The 21912-nt window shown below is 39.1% G+C and overlaps 1 protein-coding gene across 1 annotated transcript in view; it reads left to right on the top strand.

The window, feature by feature from the left end:
* The window catches only part of LOC113711364 (uncharacterized), a 40710-nt gene extending 33253 nt beyond the window's left edge, over positions 1-7457 (top strand). The window contains exons 2-3 of the mRNA XM_072067047.1: positions 5161-6762; positions 7138-7457. Coding sequence (XP_071923148.1) covers positions 5161-6762; positions 7138-7457 — 1922 coding nt within the window. The remainder of the gene's footprint in view (positions 1-5160; positions 6763-7137) is intronic.
* Positions 7458-21912: the final 14455 nt, after the last annotated feature.

The following is a 21912-nucleotide window of genomic DNA, read 5'->3' as shown; positions in this document are numbered from 1 at the left end:
ACATAGTGCACCGGAAAAGCCGCACGTGCACACCCTGGGGTAGCTGAGTTTGAAATTTTATCAAGCCCACGGTATATGTTTAGCAGGACAGGAACAGCAAGGCAAGTCTTACGACCGGCAACCATCATACTAGCCATTTTGAAAGTAGATGGTCTAATATAATGGAGGTCCTCATCTGGTAAAACAAAGACACAGAGCCAGCAAGATATAAATGCTGCAAGATAACTCTCTTCCCGCAAGTGAAGTTTAACTCCAATGGTATTAAATACACCATGGTCTTGACTTGAAAATTTGCGCGGTTGTCCAATTTCGCCATTCGGATTTTGGGTTGCTTGAGCACGAGATGCCCTCTTTATCCTTCTCTGCTTTGGCTTTGAGTACCTGGTTTTGCCTTTAAACCAGAAATTAATCCATTGGTCAGCAGAAACTCCAGTTTTGTTGGATTCCCCACGTTGGAGATGATGTAAGGCTGCGAACAGATACTCACAACTTTGTGGAATATGCCTTAATTTCTTTTCATTAACCCCAGTTAGCTCCTCCGCGCATGGGATTACCTCTTCATAGATACCCCCGATGATTGGAATTCCACCTAACTTGTGCAAGTCCCAAAGTGAGATAGACAGTTCTCCAACAGATGTATGCAAGGTATTAGTGTCTGGACACCACGCCTCGCAGAATGCTCTAAGTACATGGAGGTTCCTATCATATGTGAAAAGCGAAACATATAAGGCATCAAACAAGCAATTTTCACGGAGCACTTGTTTGCTCCTACCGAGGATATCCTCCAACCACTCCCAATAATTCTCGATGTAACTGAATGCACCACTGAGTCTCAAGGAAGGACCCCAGTGTGCATCTCCATCTATGATCCGCCTGCCAAGGGTTCGAAAAGGAGTTGTCCTTGGCTCCTTATCATGAATAAGGGATTTCCAGGAGTGAACTTTCGTGCCATCATCTTGAGAAAGCTCGAATGACCAATTCTTCAACTCTGGGTTCTGGTGAGAAGGCCACTTACCCGAGTAAGATCCTTGTATAGGGGAATGCACCAATAATTTCGTTCCTTTGTCATCAGAGTCGTCATGACTATTGGCAATAAGGAGGTACCTCTCGTTTGAAGTGGTAACTTCTTTGAATATTGCCATTTCGTCAAGGCTAACCTGCATAAAAAAAAAGGGGGTTACGATGGCGCGATCAAAGATAGTAAGTGGAGTACTAAGTCGTTAGCATAGGATAAATAAAGAGATTTCTGGGGCGCTGGTAAGCTCTTGTTGAGGTGGACATCAAATTTTGGTTGCGCCATCTCCTTTGTACTCCTCAAGCCATAATATGGCTCTCGTGGGAGTTTGCGGTTGCACCTTCTTCAAATTTTGGTTGCGCCATCTCCTTTGTACTCCTCAAGCCATAATATGGCTCTCGTGGGAGTTTGCGGTTGCGCCTTCTTCAAATCTGAGTTGCACCTCCTTTATATACTTCTCAAGCCATAATATGGCTCTCGTGGGAGTTTGCGGTTGCACCTTCTTCAAATTTTGGTTGCGCCATCTCCTTTATACTCCTCAAGCCATAATATGGCTCTCGTGGGAGTTTGCGGTTGCGTCTTCTTCAAATTAAATGTCCACCATACAGGATGTGTCGGGGATCCTTCTTTCATAGCAAAAAAAAAAAAAAAAAAAAAAAATCGGCATTGACAAGAAGTGAAAATCATGAGGCATGTGAGCTACCTTAGTGTTTTGAATTCCACGAGTTGTGAAGTGCCGAGCACAATTGGAACGTCAACTCGCTTCAGTGGGTGTCAATACAAGTTGCAAAAAAAAAAAAAAAAAAAAAAAACTCATGGGAGGGACGCATTTCCAAGAAAGTTGCAATGCATGTGTTGGTGAACACTTCATGTCAGTTATCAATTAAATTGACATAAAAAAAAAAAACTATGGACTTGGCCCGATCGTAAGTGCCGTGGCTTGCATGCAAAGCAACAAATGAAGTTTGAGTGATTTTGCATTGGACCAATTATTAATGAATAATAGCACGAAGAAACCATTTGGCAAGTTACTGTATCCAATGGTCTTGAGGCGGCTATGCCATTTGTTCAATGCAAGATCATGCAATACGGATTTCAAGGACCAAAAGAACGTGTAATATGCAGGTTTATGATGAGCCAGGTTCTGCCCGGCAGTAGTCCAAAAAAAAAAAAAAAAAAAAAGGAATTGGTGCTTATAAATTTCGTATCTTCATATGATGCCAATTCACATGCAAAATGACAATGGAGTCTGAAATTGACTTGAGGCAGGGGGTCAAGCATGAATCAAAGCCAGGCAGTCCCCATGTGCACTAAGTCTCATTGGGTCAATTGAACAAGCAGCTAGTGCAAGAAGATTGAATTCTTAATGGCAACCGGTTAAAAAAAAAAAAAAAATAGAGGGAGAAGAACTTTAAAAGTCAGCAGCGGCACCAATGTGAGAAAATTCAATTTCCTAGTAAGAAAGTTTCTAGGCGAGCCTGCGAGTTACCTGGGGGTGAAGTTCGCAAATTGTAATTCCCCAAGAAAGCTGGAAAATTTCAGTCTAAACGAAAGCTAGAAACGGCACAAGCTAGAAGACTTCGCAAATTGTAAATTCCCCAAGAAAGCTGGAAAATTTTGGTCTCCAAGCAAGCTGGAAAACTTTGCAAGTTGTGTCGTGCAGGTTGTGTCTCCTCATATAGGAGCAAGGAAATTCATATCTTATATAAAGTTGCATGGAAAATTTTGGCAGTATTCGAATTAGGAAGCTGTCAAAATTTGGAGAGTACCACATTGCTAAGAAGCTCGGTTGCCTAAGGGTCCGCGATTAGTCTCTTGGGACATCTGGAATTCTAAAAATCAATGAAGCCATCTTGCAGACAATACCATTGGTTTGATAATTACCAAACCACTTCGATGATGCAACTACAATTTTAGCATCTTGGGTTCAGTTTCCAAAAGTCATTCGGTTGATAGTTTCCAATGGTTTACAAGTTGATTTTAGCAATTGTCGATTTGCTCCCATGGTGCTTGATTCTGGGCGGTGGACCTATTTTGATTGGTACGTGAAAGTAAAGGTCAGAAGGAAAGAAATCACCTACCTTCTACACCGTCCAATAGTTGGTTTTGGCAATTAGCCAATTCATTGCAAGTGCTCAATGAATTCGGCAGTGCTCAATGAAATTTGCTCAATTCCAAATGAATTCGGCAGGCACTTGCCCAATTACCAATTCATTACAAGTGCTCAATGAATTCGGCAGTGCTCAATTTGGAAATGATTGAAGGTGCCACGGCATTATGATTCTATACATGAATCAATTTGGTTCACAAGTGTTCAACTGCATTGTGAGACTAGAAAGCAAACTTGGAAGCTACAAGTTTCGGCAGTTATACTTCTTTAAATCAAGTTTAAGGAATCAATTCCAATTTGCTTGGGAATAGGATTCGGCAGCCATCGATCTTGTTCCCTGGTTTGAAACCTCATGCAAGGTGGTGAAAATTAGCAGGTTTGGCTGGCGGTTACCTAAGTTGAGAATGTTCCAAATATTTGTGACCAGTTTCTCGTAGCATTTGGAAGTATAAAATTCAATGGGTCTTGCTCCTTTACATTGAGCTGGTGCCAGGTTGCAAAAAAAAAAAAGAAACCAATGGCCGGCTGGAATTTGCAAAGGCTGATTATAGCAATGTCATGGATTTGGAAGCCGCTAACTTCGAGTAACTTCCAATTACTTGAAAGGCAAATTGGAAGTTATCAGTTCGATTTAGTAAGTCTGCTGCATATAATTTTGGGCGCAAAAGTGTGAAGACATTGCCTAATCCTTGCACCAAGTTTCGGTTCTCAAAGTGAAAGTTTTATAGTAAATATTGAATGGGAAGTTTCCACCGAATGATTTGGTGGCCATGTCTAATTGTTGTAGACGTTTAAGCGGTGCCAGTCGTAGGAAAATTTTCAAGTGCAACAGAAGCAGTGATACCCCAATTGGATGTTTCCATCTCTTGCTTCAACATATTGCCGAATGTCATAAGCAATTGTGTGACTTTGGGAAAGTAGAGCAATTCATGATTGATTGAGCAATTTTCTATAAACTTGATGACCAGTTTCACGCAGCCTTTGGAGATATAAAATTCAATGGGGCATCTTTTGGGCAATGGAATTGGTTTTGACAATTCCCAAGTACATGTCCGAGACTAATTGCAATTGAAGCAACAAATTCATTGTGATGGTATAGGGAATGATCCTATGCATTGCACCTCGCCATAGACCTCATATGACACATGGTCCGTGGGGACTTTTGATCATAAATATGATCTTGAATTGCATGTATTGATCCAAGCTCAAATTGGCAAATGAATTGGCTTTCTTTTATATATAAAAAAAAATAAAATCAAGTACTTCAAGTCTCAATTACAATCCTTGACAAGCAAGCTTCAATTGAGCCTTGAAGTGGGGGCATTTGTAGACAAAGAAAATTTATTTAATTCATTTTAGTCAAGATTTATTTAAATTAAATCGATCTTGACTAAATTAAATTAAATTATAGAAGTCCATTATGTTTTGGACCGTCAAGTTAGGCCAATATTATATGGGCTATTAAATCAAATCAAATCTATAAAGTCCATTTGAATTGGAGTGAATTAATTAATTTATTAGTTCATAGTGGACTATTTAGATGGGCCCATTATTTAAGTCCAGGTTAAATGGATTTCTTGAGGGACAAGTGATCCAAAATACAGGGAGGTTCTAAGGATCTTTCTTGAAGACCTAGCCTACATATTTTGGCTATAAATAGAGGTCTTCTCTCAAGGCAAAGAGATAGAGAAAAAATCCTTAACGTTCGGAGAAACTCTGTCAAATTTTCTCAAGAGCTTTTCCTTCTATTCAAGTCCAAATCAAGTCAAACAAATCCTCTTGCCATTGGTGTTGAAGACTTGAGAGTTCCAAGTGTTCAACGTCATCATCAAGTCAATCGTTTTCTACGCCGAAACTGTAGGAAACACCCTTTCGATTGGAGAACAAGCCGTTTGGCCCTTCAATTGAAGCTATTCGAAGAGAAGAATCAGGGGATTAATTTCTTTGATTCAAGAATTTTCAGAGATTGTAACCTACTTATTATTTAATTTAATACATTTGATATTTGTGCAAGTTTTCTTGTCTTTCATTTTAGGCAACAAAATTTGTGCTTACACACCCAATTTGCAGTCAGTAGATTTGTCTTCCAATTTGTTAGAGGGGCCTATACCAACAGAGATCTCTTTGAGCCTCTTCAGGTTGAGGTTGGGAGGCAATTTATTAAATGGGACAGTCTCATTTCGATCATATGGAAGCCTTACCAAACTGACCTATTTGGAGCTGGAGGACAACAGTCTAACAGGCGAAATACCTCCTGAATTGGGATTATGCCGAAATTTAGCTCTTTTGAATTTAGCCCAGAATGGGCTGACTGGGGTCTTGCCTGTACAATTGGGTAATCTTGCCAATCTTCAAGTTTTATACCTTCAGAAGAATAAGTTGGTTGGAGTTATCCCTCATCAGTTTACACAGTTACACAGTTTGCAGAGAATGAATTTCAGTTCAAATTCAATTGGTGGCTCAATTCCTGCTTCAATTTCCAAATTGCAAAGTCTAACGAACTTGGACTTGCGACATAATAATCTGAGTGGTCCAATTCCCATTTCCATTCGCACTCTGAATCTCCTATTCGAACTTCAACTTGGAAATAACCAACTCAGTGGAGATGTTCCAGCAATGCCATCATCATTGCAGATTGCTCTGAATCTCAGCAACAATTTTTTTGGCGGGCCTATTCCCGTGTCGCTATCTGGATTGATCGCATTGGAGGTTTTGGATCTTTCGAATAACAAATTTTCAGGCGTAATCCCGAACTTCCTCACTGAAATGGCAGGCTTAACGCAACTTGTACTTTCAAACAACCAACTTTCTGGAGATATTCCGAAGTTTAAACAATATGTTACGGTTGTGACAGATGGAAATAAGGGTCTAAACAAAGCAACTCATGTTTCAACAGCAACTGCTGGTTCTAAACATTCAAAGGGATTATCTATTGGGATGGTGATTGCTGTTGCTTTTGTCAGTGGTTTTATTCTCAGCTTCATGATCGTAAAGATTATTCCATCTCTCAATTATTCCTGGGATAGAACTAAATTTGAGTGGATCATCAATGATGGCATCCACAAACCTAGCTTTCACTTCTCCAAAGCCATGAAAGAAGTTCACAGACAGGCCAATATCTTGTTGAAGAGCGAGTTCTATACCTACTATCAGGCATCAATGCCTTGGGGCATGAACTATTGCATAAAAAAGCTATATTGGACTAGCAAGACACTCAGTTTGGTTAGTCCAGAAAAATTTTCTCAGGAGGTAAAGCTACTCAATCAGTTAAGCAAATCAAACATCATGATTCCTGATGCTTATGCTTTGACAGTTAAAGGTGCACTTCTAATATATGAATGCCCTCAACATGGAACTCTCTTTGATCTTCTCCATGGAAGTGATGAAAATGTTCTAACTTGGGAAATTCGTTACAACATAGCTGTTTCAGTGTCCAAAGGCCTCGCTCATCTACATGGATTTTATGATTCTACTTCTGCTCCAGTTGTGCTCCTTTGTCTTTCGACAAGAAGTATCTTTATGAGATCACTTTCAGAGCCCTTAATAGGAGATGTTGAGCTCACTAAAGTTATTGATCCTTCAAAGAGCTTGGGGACTCTTTCAGTAGTGGCTGGAGCAGTGGGTTATGTCCCTCCAGGTAATGTTATTCCCATTTGGTTTGTTAAGAAGGAAATTTTTGACTGTATACCTGAGGGAAAAAGGTCAAGAAAAGATCTCATTTTCTATAACCACAAAGCGAATATTTCAATGTCAGATTAAAAACTTAGAAAGACATGAAGGATAAGCATGTGTAAAAGCAGATGGGAATACAAACAAACTACAACTTAACATGCAAAAATGTGAGTGATTACAAATAAAGGTTATTCAGGCAGTCAGCATGCAGTAATTGCAAATTTCACAATCATTTAAACCAACAAGATTCTCGTAGTGTAATGTTAATCTTGTAATCCTCATATGAGTTTCTTACTATATTTTGTCTTATTTTACTGTATTTTACATTTCTACATGGCAGAGTATGCATTCACTATGAGAGTTACCAAATCTGGCAATATCTTTAGCTTCGGAACCATTTTGCTGGAGTTGTTAACTGGCAAACAAGCTGTAAATGAAGGAATAGAGTTGGTGAAATGGGTAAAGGACAAAGTTGAACATGATCAATTGGAAGAAATTCTTGATCCTAGGGTGAGAAGCACATCTGTAGAGAATCATCAACAAATGTGGTCAATGTTTAAGATCTCTATGCTTTGTGTAAGCATTTCTCCTCGCGAAAGGCCTGATGCGGAAGAATTGCAGACAATGCTACTTGATGTGGTTCCACAATTCAGCAGTTAGTATTCCAGAGGTAACACTAAAGTACTTTTTCTGCAAAACCAATACAAAATTTCAGTTATGTCAACAGTAAAGTTGTGATTATATGAGAATCATGAGAGCAGACTACTACCATATTGGATTAAGATCAATAATTGCATGGTTAAACTGTTGCATTTTCAGGTCTTACTGATTTCAACCAAAGTATACAATCACAACCATGTTCATGCAGAATGTCTGCAGTTTCTTTCCTGCGTGGCAGGAGCCGAACAGGAAGACCATTTTGCAGAACAGGGGATGCAGATGCTAGATTTGTACAATATAGTAGCATTTTTTGTATTTCATCTTGTTTTCAGTACCTCATAATATAGTTGATCTTGAAGTGAGCTTTTTTTGCAGCTTTTGTTTGAGTTGATTTGGAACATTTATTAGATGAAATTTGTCAGTTTGCACTGCATCTCTCTCCAAGTAAATTGATTCGTGATACATTGCACCTATACTGGTAGCTAAGATCTTGCCTAGTTTACTTTGTGTTTTTCTTTTCTTTCTAAGCTTCTTTGGTAAGTAAAAGTTCATACTTTGTACTGATTGACATGGTTTCCAGACTAATTGTTTGCAATGGTCCTTTTGGAATGAGGATGTACAAATGTGCTACATTGCTGTGTTTTGTTTATGGAACCGCTTAGTCACCATAGACCGGCCACTGTCAGAGATTCTAGTAGACCAGTTTCAACTCCAGTGGTATTACTTTAAGATATTACTTGATGCATTTCCTTCATATCATTTGCTCCCCATAAAAAATTAAAAAAATTAAAAAAATAAATTGCGATTGGTTACTCCTTATGGTAATTTAATAACTTGGAATGATGAATAAGCATGTATAGATACTTCTGTTTCTTGATATTGAGTAATCATCTTGTACAAATGGACTTTGATTTCACTCTAATTGCTAGTGCAATGGTGGAAAATGTTCAATGGCCTAAATTGCCTAATGTGATGAGGCTCAGATTCGGGCCATGATTTTCTAAAACAAAAAAAAAAAGGTGATTTTTTAAATCAAAATTTGAAATGCATAGCTCAAATAAAGACAAGCTGATGTGACTTCAATCAGGGCCGCAAGCCTGACTGACAATTGTCGCTGGTAATTCTTGAAGTCATTGATCCTTTACTAATGGCCTCGACAAATCCAGGCAAACATCTGCACAATCTATGCGGAATTCTTGAAGCCATTGATCCTGCACTCATGGCATCTACAGTGCGAAGTTAGACTTCCTTTAAACATCATTATCCAAATTCAGGCTGACATCTATACAATCTATGAGATAATTTCTGCAAGACTGAGGAGCATAGGTCAAAGAGGGCACTAAAGAATTAAAATATCTCCCAGGATAGTAACGAGCTTTGCATCATTACAGCATAATTAGTTTAACTTGTCAATAAAGATTGGGCAAATTACACTTTACTCCCTAAGGTTTAGTATTTTTGTACATAGCTTCTATGGTTTCAAAAACTATACATAACCCCCTCATGGTTTAAATCAAAGTATCAAAGTAACGGAATTTTACAATTCATAACAGAGTCAATTAAAATGTCAAAAATACCCCTATGTAAAGTTGAAAATTATTTATTAATCACAGGGAGTTATATAGCAAAGCATTAAACCATAAGGGAGTTATATAGTAAAGCATTAAACCATAAGGGGATTATATGGTAAAATATGAAATCATACGGGATTTGAGTATCGTGCATATTATGTTTATATATTTTGATCACTTCAGCCATTTGAATTTTTAAACAAGGGTAATTTCGACATTTTCATAGGTTCCGTTATGGATGACCATTTTCGTCACGTTGATACTTTAATTCAAACTATGAGGGGGTCATATATAACTTTTAAAACCATAGAGGGCTATGTACAAAAATACTAAATCACAGGGGATAAAGTGTAATTTGCCCATAAAAATTTTATTGTTTCAGTCTACACCTGCACTCAGACCATCTTTCCTCCTTCACTGTATTGAGTTATGTGTAGTTATATTTTTACGTTTTCTAGTTTTATAGGCCTCGCGCGATGCCCTGTGTGACAGCCTCACCTCTCCCTAGGGCGAATCTTAGGGTATCAACGGATTGCTTGTCCAACTCTCGCCGGGACTCGGTCGATCAAAGAACTAGCAACTCAAGACAACCAGAGAAATAACTTCAAATCATGAGCGTACAAACCCTAATGGCATAAAATCGTCAAGCCAACTTTCCAAACTTAGAATGTCAAGTTAAAAGTCAAACTTACCACTCCACACTACAATTACATAACATAAGTCGAACTTATGAATTCAAACTTACAGGAGTCAAAAGTAAAGTCAACTAAGCAAAAGGTTACAACTCGAAGTACAAGTTCAAGCAAAAGATAAAGCTTTGAAAGCTCTTGCCCCTATGTCCATCCCACATCTGTTAAGGAAAACAAAGGGAGTGGGGTGAGTTAAAGCTTAGTGAGGTTCCAAATAAATAGATACGCACATAGTCAGATAAAGATGTAAGGTAAACAAGTAAACACAGTATTGTACTACAACAATGTAATCACGGTTCAATTCAAGGATATGGGTGGCTTCCAAAAGCCAAATCCACTTGAGTTTGATCATACAAGAATCCGTTGACTCTCCGTCAACGTTTACATTTCAAGAATACAATGTCCGTAGAACTCCACTTTCTCCAATTCCCGTCCACCAGTCAACCCCCTTACCGGGTCTGAACTCCTCAAACAGTAAGTAGGTAATATTCGAGTATACCGTTTTCCAGTTTCAGTAAACAGTCCTTAAGGTTTGTCGGCCTTCTTGACCAAGTCCTTGTTGGCTCGATACGACCGACTCACCTATGAGGTTGGGTACCCAAACAGTGGCGGTAGTTGATAGGATGTCACCCAAATCAACTCAAACATAGTCATATATAGAGAAATCACATCTCATAATAGCAGTATACAGAGCCTCAGTGGAATCGAGGGAGGTCAAGTGTGATAAAGTACACACTCGCCTCAATTTTTATCAAAACAATGTTTGGCTCAAGCAGTCACCAATCAAGTACACAGATATTTCATATAGACAGTTAACAGGTAATGGAACACTCACCTGTCAAGCAATGAAGTGTTCAAACGTCAAGTCCCTCGGTTACGTTCATCACCGTTTCCCAATCCTAGGGCAACGAGTGAAATCGTTAACAAACTAGGTTCAATTCCAACCCAAGAGTGAGCCCATTAGGTGACCAAGTGAGTGGTAAAATCTACTCAATTCACCATGCAAGTTAGGCCCAAAATGCAGTAAAAGTTCATGAGAAAACAAGTTTGACAAGTGCAAGAAAGTTGAGCAAAAGAAAAGTTTTATTCAAGTTCAAAGTTTTCTTCGCGGGTAGAACAGTCGCACCCGCGCAGTCTCGGGAAAACAACTATATCTCATTGTAGGAAGGTCAGAAATAGGTGCTGTCAGTAGCATTGGAAAGTAGACAGACAGGGATTTCCAACGGTACCAAATACACACTCTAGTTTTTCTTCTATCAGTACTAGTAGCTCAAACAATTTGGCTGATTTTCCAGTCCTGCCCAGCCCTAAAACCCTAGAAAAATTACACTAGTTCTTGATGCTAACTTCACTTGTTTTGGCTCAAATTCATCCAATTCAATATCCTATGGTTCATATACAGGGGACCAAGTTATCTAGTACCATTGGAGCTCAAAAATGCAATACACAACAATGATTAAAAGAACCATAATAGTCTAGTCACTAAAAGGAACCAAAACAATCCACTAATGGTCCAAACAACCACTTTACTTGCTTAAATTCCATATTAATTCACACCAACCATGAACCAATGTTTAGCCAAGATTCTTAGGCTTAAATATGGTGCAAAAGAACCACAAAATCAAGAAAAAACCTCCCACTTCAAAGCCGGTCAGCCAAGGAAGACAAAACAGTCCACTAGTTCTTTTATCTCACCAACCTTCATCCTTACATGGTAGTTAATTTAAACATCATGTCAAGTGTTATCTCTAACTCAAAAAGGGTCCAAAACATATTAATACATCAAGGAAAGCTATGAACAAAGCTCAAACATTTCATCAAACACATGGTAGACAAACTAACTAATCCTACTACCACTTGTTTAGTTCAAGAGTTTTCACCACAAACAACATCCATGCTACCTCTAGTTTGCCCTCAATGCTTTAAATACTTGATATAACACCATAAAACCAAAGATTAAGGATCACATACCTCTCTTGTAAGAAGCTTGAGTCACCCAAAACAACCACTAAACCAAAAGCTTCAAGTTTGAAAACACACTCTAGGGTTGAAGGCCAATCACTCGCTAACTCAAGCTCTTGGTCTTATGATTTTTGTTCAAGATCAAACTAAGGTTGGAATAGCAAGAAGATGGAGTTTTCTTCCTTCCTTGAAAAGCTTCAAAATGGCCGAATTTTTGGAGGAAAAAAATGAAGAAAAGTTGGTTTAAAATTCCTCTAATCCTTTGGTCAAACAAGGTGGATGGCTAGGGTTTTGCCACTTGGCCCAATCTTCATCCCTTAATCTTTGACTAATGATGTTTCTACCCTTCCAAATGTACCAATACCTATTTAACACCTCTAAACTATTATGTAAAGTCCCTACCACTAATAAAAGGACACTTGGTCAAAGTATGTGTGGTGAAATAAAATAAAACCAAATTAAGGCAAAGTTACAAGCCAAATAAGAATAATAAAGTGCAATGTAAAGAAATGTTATAATGCATGTAAAATGCAATACAAGGACATGTTATAAGTGATTTAAATCTTAAGGCAAGGCATGTAATTTAGGAAAATTGTGTTTTAAAGTGAGGGTTCTCACACTCTCTCCCCCTCAAAGAATTTCGTCCTCAAAATTCTCACCTTGATCACTGAATAACTCAGGATATTTTGCACGAATGTCCTCTTCCACTTCCCAAGTAGCTTCTTCTATTTCATGATATCTCCACAAAACCTTTACCAAGGGTATCAGTTTAGTCCTTAATTCCTTTACTTTTCGATCTAAGATCTGTACCGGCATTTCTTCATATGTCAGAGATTCGTCAATGTCAATTTCTTCTGGCTTCAGTACATGAGTGGGGTCTGGCTGATACTTCTTCAACATGGAAACGTGAAATACGTTATGAATCCTGGATAGACTCGTTGGTAACTCCAATCAATATGCCACATTTCCAACTCGTTGAAGAATTTTGAATGGTCTCACGTATCTCGGTTGAAGCTTCTTTCCTTTTCCTGCCGTGAGACTTTGAAGTGGTGTAACCTTTAGAAATACCTTGTCTCCAACTTCAAACTCCAAATCCTTTCATCGATTATCGGCGTAACTCTTCTGTCGACTTTGCACTATCTGAAGCCTCTGACGTATCACTTTCACCTTCTCATACGCATCCTCGATCCATGGTACTGTAACTGGGTCTAAAACTCTTCTTTCCCCTACTTCATCCCAGAATATTCGTGATCGGCATTTCCTTCCATAAAGAGTTTGTGACGGCCCCACCTCCCCCTAGGGCGTACCATAGGGTTTTATGAGTCGCCTGTCCAACTCTCATCAGGACTCACTCACTTACATCAAATAAAATAGGGCGCAACCTCAATAATAAACGAAATAACAGTTCCCAAGTTTGGGACATACAAATACATTCATTTCTATCTCAACTATCCATACAATCCCAAATACATCAAAAGATTAGAGTTCTATCTAAACAAGAAGAAATATAGTTGAACAATTCAAAACCCTAACTCACAAATGCTTCATAATCATCAAAACTAGTTGCATAGCTATCAATTAACCAAGAATATGAGTTGTGTAGCAACTTAAGCAAGATTAAAGGAAATAAAGATGATGGACAGCCAATATACCTCACTAAGATGCTTGTAAGAGATATCCACCACCTCTCCTTGTACAGTTTTAGCACACCAAGCTTTCCAAGTGCTCAAAGAAAGGATTAATCGGTTTAGTTTCTTGATTTTCACTAAAACTAAGCTAAAATCCCAAGATGAAATGAAGTTCTCTCCTCTTGTTTTTCTCCCTCAATATCTCGGCCACCATAGCTGAAAATGAAGAGGAATGAAGGCCAAGAAAGGTTATAAGGCTTAGTCCTAGTTTGTGTCAAAGATGCATGGATTGCTTCCACTTGTCACCACCAATTTACATCTAATTTTTTTTTGCTTTTCTCTTGGTTTTTGAAGTCAACATTTTCAGCCACCTTGATCAGATTTAGAGCTAATATTTAGGCTCTAATAACAATGAGATTAATTTGATAAAATGGTGGTCAAATGGTGTGTTCAATCGGTAGTGAACGATACTCGTCGGTTCACACCGTTTTTCCTTAACTCGCACGTACTAGGGTTTTCACTTATAATTCACTAATTTATTATTCTTATTTCTAATCATCCATTTAATATCATCTAAAATTCACTCTTAATCACCAAATTGAATACACACTCCGTACCGATTACTCACACTACAAAAGACGTAAAAACCCTAGTTTATCGTAACGATGAAAATAAAAGGAAACCCTTGTTTTTATGATTATTTGTAGCTATTGGGGAAGTGAATGTGTATTAAAGTTATTGTGAAGTAATAAATTCCAAATTAAAGGGAATTTTAAAAAAATATAAGGAATTTTACGATTCCATAGATTAAAATTAGGATTTCGACTAAAATATGAGAGATTTAAGAAAACCTGTTAGTCACAAGTAAAACTAGGATTTTGAGTACAAGTAGGGTTTCTAATTTTTAAAACAAAACAATGTCTTAAAACAAAAATAAAATAAAGAAACCGTAATATCCTAAAAGTCAGGGTATCACAGAGATTCATACGGTGCCATTTGTATGGAAGAATGGTAGCTATTATTGTATGCAAATTCAACTAACGCCATGTATTGTCCCTAACTTTCACCAAAATCCAAAATACAGGTCCTCAACATGTCTTCAAGTGTTTGAATGGTTTTCTCCGACTGTCCATCAGTTTGGGGATGGTAAGTGGTACTAAAATTCAACTTGGTTCCCAAGGCTCCTTGTAATTGTTGCCAGAAACGAGACACAAACTGCGGATCTCTGTCAGAAACAATGCTCACTGGGATCCTGTGCAATCTCACTATCTCGTCCATGTACAGTTGGGCCAATTTCTCCAAAGAGTATCTCATATTTATAGGTAAGAAATGAGCAGACTTGGTTAACCTGTCTACTATTACCCAAACGGCGTCGTGACTTTTTTGGGTATGGGGTAACCCTGATACAAAATCCATCGTAATATGTTCCCATTTCCACTCAGGGATTTCAAGAGGCTGGAGAAGATCTGAGGGTTTCTGATGTTCAGCTTTCACTTGTTGGCACACCAAACATTTTTGGACGAACTGAGCAATTTCCTTCTTCATTTTATCCCATCAATACAATCTCCTCAAATCTTGGTACATCTTACTGCTTCCAGGATGTACTGTATACTTAGACCGATGTGTCTCTTCCAAAATATCCCTTTTTATCACTTCATCTTGCGGTACCACTATCCAATCATGAAATTTCAAGATACCCTTGGAACTCACATTAAAGTCTGAGATTTCCCCTTTTTGCACTTTTTCTACCCATTTTTGCACCATCTGGTCATTCTTCTGAGTTTCTTTAATTCGGTCCAACAAATCAGATCTTACCGTAATATTGCCCAAAATCACTCTATGCCGGTCCAATCGTGGGTTCCATTCACTCACTTCTTCCAACAAATTCCACTCCTTAACCATTAATCCAGCTACTTGCACTTTTCGACTTAAAGCATCCGCTACAACATTGGCCTTCCCCGGGTGGTAGTTGATTGTATAGTTATAATTCTCAAGATATTCTACCAACCGACGTTGTCTCAAATTTAACTCCTTCTGAGAGAATAGGCATTTCAAACTCTTATAGTTAGTATAAACTTCAAAAGTCACCCCATATAAGTAATGTCTCCACTTCTTTAGGGCAAAAACTACAGCGGCCAACTCCAAATCATGAGTCGGGTAATTTCGCTCATAGGGTTTTAACTTCCTAGATGCATAGGCAATTACAGTCCCATTTTGCATTAGAACACATCCCAATCCTTCTCTTGAGGCGTCAGTATATACAGTGAAACTATCTTTCCCATTTGGCAAGGCTAAGACGGGTGCCGACATTAACCGTTTCTTTAATTTTCGGAACTAGCTTCACACTTAGAATTCCAGACAAATTGATCATGCTTTTTCGTCAAGTCGGTTAAAGGTCCTACCAATTTGGAGAAATGTTTGATGAACCGACGGTAATACCCAACTAAACCTAAGAAACTATGAACCTCAGTTGGAGTTTCTGGCCGTTTTCACTCAGATACGGTTTCTACTTTCACTGGATCTACAGAAATGCCATATTTAGATATTATATGCCCTAGAAAAGAAATTTGCTCCAACCAAAACTCACACTTGCTAAACTTGGCATATAACTGATGTTCTCTTAAAGTCTGCAAAACTATCCTCAACTGCCGTTCGTGATCCTCTCGAGTCTTAGAATACACGAAGATATCATCTATGAACACCACGACAAATTGGTCTAAGTAGGGTTTAAAGACTCGATGCATCAAATCCATAAATGCGGCAAGGGCATTTGTTAAACCAAAAGGCATCACTGCAAACTCAAAATGCCCATATCTAGAATTAAAAGCAGTTTTCGGTATGTCCTCCTGCTTAATTCGTAACTGATAATAACCTTGTCTCAAGTCCAACTTAGAGAAAATCACCGCTCCTTGCAACTGATCAAACAACTCATCAATGTGCGGCAAATGATATTTATTTTTCACCGTAACATCATTTAATCCACGATAGTTAATATACAGTCTCAAACTACCATTCTTCTTTTTAACAAATAGGACAGGTGCTCCCCAAGGTGATTCACTTTCTCGAATAAACCCTCGCTCTAACAAGTCCTGTAATTGCAGTTTTAGTTCCATAAGTTTGGCAGGGGCCATTCGGGATGGTGTTTTTGCAATAGGAGCGGTTCCAGGCACCAAATCGATCTTAAATTCTATTTCTCTCTCTGGTGGCATCGACTTCAACTCGTCAGGGAAGACATCGGAAAATTCATTCACTACAAACACATCATCTAGTTTCACCTTATCTGCAGGAGTATTAATTAAGAAAGCTAAGTAACCCTGTGCCCCTTTACTCAATAATTTCCTGGCTCGAATTCCTGAAACAAGTGCAGACGAGACTAATCTACCTCTCACAACCAGTCTTGGAGTTGCCTTTCCGGATATAGAGAACTCCACCACTTTAGTTTTACAATTCAACTGCTTATTATAACGGGCCAACCAATCCATACCTATAATCACGTCATACCCCTTGAGATCTAGACTTATCAGGTCTACCACCAACTTCCATTCTCTTACCCAAATCTCACAATTTTTATAGACCATATTGGTAATTAGGCTTTGATCCCTAGTAGGTGTTCTAACTCCCAAGTCATAGGGCAATTTAACAGGACTTATATCAATACCACACATAAAGGCAGGATTTACAAAAGAATGGGCTGCCCCTGGGTCAATTAAAAGCTTAGCTAAGCGGTGGAATACGGGGATCGTACCTTCCACTACTTCTGACGATTCAGGAACTCGCTGGTGGTCAAAGCAAAAACCCTAGCAGAGGTTTTGGATCTACTTCCACTAGCGGTAGGTTGCTTAGAGTTTGATTTCTCTGGCTGTACACCCTCATTCCCCTCACGGTTCTTAACAGGACAAGTAGCAAGCTGATGTTCAGAACTTCCGCAACGGAGATATTTCCTCATTTTTCACTAGCAAGCGTCCTCGGTGTGATTTGCCTTACCACAATATCCACAGCTTGCGCGAGGAGTGGGTACGAGAACTTCTTGGGAGGCAGTCCTTTGTTGCCCCTTCCACTTTGAGCCCCCCTCTAGATGGAGTTCCTCTCGGTGTCCCAGCGATCCCCTACCCCTCCCAAACTTAGAAGGCGATACATATTGATCGCCTCGCTCGGGAGCACTGCTAGATGCGCCACGTTTCTTGGCTTGAAAGGTCCGAACTTAGAATCGGGCTTGTTCCACTCGTTGAGCTTTCTCGAGGGCATCTTTGACTGTATCGATTTGTGCTGCAGCTAAGTCCTTTTGAATCTCCATATTCAAATCTTGTACAAACCGTCTTATGCGCTTTTGTTCATTAACCACCAGTTCTGGAGCAAATTTGGAAAGTCGGGTGAACTGGGTCTCATATTCTGCTACACTCGAAGTACTCTGGCGCAGTTTGATAAATTCATCCTCTTTTTTCTCCTGTATTAAGGGCGAAAAGAACTTCTCATTGAATTCCCTAGTAAAGTTTAACTAAGTACGTGGGGTTTGCTCTCTGTCCCACTTTGCCCTCACTACGTTCCACCAGGAACGGGCTACGCCTTCCAACTGGAAAACTGCGAAGGTCACTTGTCTCTCTTCAGTGTAATGTAACGCAGCGAATATATCCTCCATTCGCTCAAACCAGTTCTCGGCAATTTCGGTATCGGGTCCCCCAAGAAATTTTGGAGGAACGAACTTTTGGAACCGTTACAGGGCCCTATCTTCACCTACTTCGGGGTCCCTTTGCTGGTTACCAAGTACTTGACCTTGCTAGTCAACCAAACGGGCCAGTAAATCAGTCATTCGATTGATAGTTGTATCCACCTGGTCCCCTCCTTCACCTCTGGGTCCCTGGTTCTGGTTTGCTACAGAACCTTGTTCCTCCTCTTGGTCCTGAACCTGCCTGGATCCACGCTCACGGCCCCAACCACGTTGTTGTCTAGTCTCTATTATTACTCACTGGTTTAGGCCCAAGTATTATAACTAACGGGGTAAGCAAGTATGGGTATATAACAGATACTCATTCATAATCGAAAGTCAAAGAAAAAAAAATGAAGTCCAAATCACGATAAGTAAGGGAAAGCACAAAACAGTTAAATGCCAATTCGAAATAAAGTCAAGTCAAAGTCAAAAGTCAAAGTCAAAGTATTATACATTTAAAGGCTCATAACAGTTATTTACAAGCTAACAAGACCAAAAGTATCAAGTACGAGTCTCAATAGTACAGGCACAGTTCATCAAGTCATATCATGCTCAAGCCAGTATACGCAGTCAAAAGAGAACTGTACAACCACCAAGTCACCACATCCCTTATCATTTTCTATGCACAATGGTCAAAATCATCCACAATCGTAACCTAGAAGTGAAGACCCAATCTGCTGCGGGACTAGCTGACCCCCCGTCCTGGGCAGGTTCAGCTCCTGCCTCGCCTCCAACGTGGGAAGCCGCATCTTCGCTCACATTGTGACAGCCCCACCTTTCCCTAGGGCGAACCAAAGGGGTTAGCGGACTGCCTGCCCAACTCTCGACAGGACTAACGGGACAATTTGAAGTGATCTAAAACGTTCCGGACATACAAGAGCACTTAGACAAGACAAAATTACCAAAGAAAAAAAAAACCGTAAACGGGGTCGGTCATGAATAGTAACTGACACGTCAAAATCTGACCAAACATCAATCAAACATATACATCTTGAAATTTAGCATTTACATACTAAAAAGGACATACCCAAGTTGTCCAACAAGTTTATACAAGTACGATTTGCAAATTACAACTTAACAGTTTTGGTTGGATCCAAAATGCACTTAGAGTTTGCTCAAAAGGAGCTATTCAAAATTTCATTTACATAAGCACAACTCGGCAACCAACATTCATGGACTTTCCAAAAGTACTCAATTTCCTGTAAGGAAAACAAAAGGAATAGAGTGAGCTTACGCCCAGTGAGTTACTATCACTCAAGCAACTGATTTCATATAGGCATAAAACGTTCAATAAAGAAGTAAACCCAGATCACACATTAACAAAACGGGTAAAAGGATACGGACGGCTCTCAAGAGCCCTTTTCCTCGTTTGCATTCTTGATCGGACCTCATTGATCCTCCGTCAATGTTTAAGAGTAACTAAGAGTAACCAACCGTAGGCACCACTTTACTTCCATTCCTTCCACCCAACATACCCCTACCGGGCCCGAACTCCAAACAGTTGAAATTTGGTAATACTCGAGTATACCGGAATCAAGAGTCTCACTACTACAAGATTCCATATAACAGTCCCCGTAGCTCGTCAATTTTCACGACCAAGCCCTCGCCGGCTCGATTCAATCGACTACCAATGGGGTTGAGCTCAGTAGTATCAGTAATGGTCGTTGGATACTCATCCAAGCGACACCAAATTCATGAACCAAATTCAGTATTTCATGTATCATTCAATCATTACAGTAAAACAGTAGACAGTCATATGAGATACCAAATGGGTGAGGGCAATCAAGTACACCCTCACTTAATGAATGTCAACGGAGCAAATAAGCCTTCAAGGCATCAAGTTCACATATACCAAAGCCACGTTGTAAACAACAAGTGAGTAGTACACTCACCAATCAAGCAAATGATATTTCATGCACTTCCGCCTAAGAGCGTCTTGCACCACCGTCACGTCCTAACATATTCAAATAAGAACAATAAGACTCAATTACAAGTCATAAACCAATTCCCAATACTATCAAAATAGGGCTCCATAAGAATGTATAAGCACTAGAGTAAACCAGGAAAATCCGGAAATGGAATTAAGCTCGAACCCAAAAAAAATAGTTTTTGACATTATTTTGCGGTTTTGGTACCATTGGCACTACAATTATCGGATGGAGGTACAAGATACACCGTTGCGAAGCTAACAGATAGGGTTACAATTTTGTAGAAGGGTACTCTGTCCAGTTCCGAATGTAACCAGGTCAAAATCTCAATATACTACACCAGAACCGCAAAAATAGGTTCACAAACCGCATTCTGGTTCAAACATCATAAGTCAGGTTACCTAAGTCCAAATCAAGTGATTCCAAAGCCATCCGAAAGCTAAGATACAAGGCTACAATTCATAAGAAGACATGAACAACCAAATCAGAAGCAATCCCAACCAAATTAACCAATTACAGACGCAATTATCAAATTCGGGTAGAAACAGGGTAGCAGGGGTATTTCTGTCTTTTCACAAGCTACGATACTCCGATTAACCTGAAATTTTGTAGGAATCTCTAAATTATCATTCCCTACAACTTTCATGTTTTAACCCAAGGCTAATTCGGCCTCTAAATATGAGGTACAGTGCCGGGCAGAATGTAAGAAAATGAAACCCTAACTTTCAAAATTTCCTTCCAAAACAGAAATTTTCTGCAATTAACCACACTTTCCACCTTCTAGCTTCCTTCAATATCATTTCCAATCATCATACATAGCCACACAATGATAATCTTATGAAAATAGAAAAATCATCAATAATTATAAAACTCACCAAATTCAACCAAAATCAAGATATAATCCACAAAATTCCCTCTTAGGCTACCACAAATCATGAATTAAACATCATTAGATGGAGGAGAGGGGTTCCTTCACTACTCACCTTAGTAATACAAGAGAGGGAGCAACTAATCCCCTTAGCCTTCCGAACAACTCCACTAAACACCTCACAATCACTCACTTAAGGGTTTCTATGGATCAAAAGCAAGATTAAATGGTGGGTTTGTTGGATTTGAGCAAGATTGACTCAAGAATTTGGAGAGCTTTTCTTTCTTTCTTCCTTGGAGAGAGCCGGCTTCAAGAGCTTGGAAATTGAAGATAGTTTTGGTAATTTTTTGTTGGTTTATTTGGTCAAATGGTAAAAGAATGAATAGTAGTCATAACTTAAGACTTAGTCTTATGGTGACACTTGTCACCCTATTTAATGCATCTCTATCTCTTTGTTCCTCTCACACCAATCCACTTGGTAACCTCTAATTATCTCTTAACACCCGATAAATTAAATCCAGTATCCAAAACTTAACCTAACTGGCCGAATTTTTTCAAACTTTTCGCCCTAGTGGGTCCCACGTTCGGTATACGCTCTTAATTTCTTAAAAACTAACCAATACTAGAAAACTCACCTAAAAACTATATTTACTCATAAAAATTATCTAGAAACTTTTTGAATAAAGAAAATGCAGAAAACATGCCAGTAACCCGAATAAAACCTAGAAAATGGGAAAAATTACGGGTTCTCACACTCTCTCCCCCTTAAAAGAATTTCGCCCTCGAAATTTCTCACCTTAACTCATGAAAAGTTCAGGGTATTTCTTTCGTATTTCTTCTTCCACTTCCCAGGTAACTTCCTCTACCCCATGGTTTCTCCACAATATCTTAACCAACGGAATCTGCTTGTTTCTTGGCTCTTTGACTTTCCGGTCAAGCACTTGGACAGGTTTTTCTTCGTAAGCAAGCGATTCGTCTACGTCGATCTCCTCTGGTTGTAAGATATGGGATGGGTCGGGATAGTACTTCTTGAGCATCGAAACGTGGAAAACGTTGTGAATTCGAGAAAGACTGGATGGCAGTTCTAACCGATACGCTACCGTA

Source organism: Coffea arabica, chromosome 10e, assembly GCF_036785885.1.
Source record: "Coffea arabica cultivar ET-39 chromosome 10e, Coffea Arabica ET-39 HiFi, whole genome shotgun sequence".
NCBI classification, from domain to species: domain Eukaryota; kingdom Viridiplantae; phylum Streptophyta; class Magnoliopsida; order Gentianales; family Rubiaceae; genus Coffea; species Coffea arabica.
The sequence above is the reverse complement of the archived record's forward strand: the minus strand, read 5'-3'. Positions and strand labels throughout refer to the sequence as shown.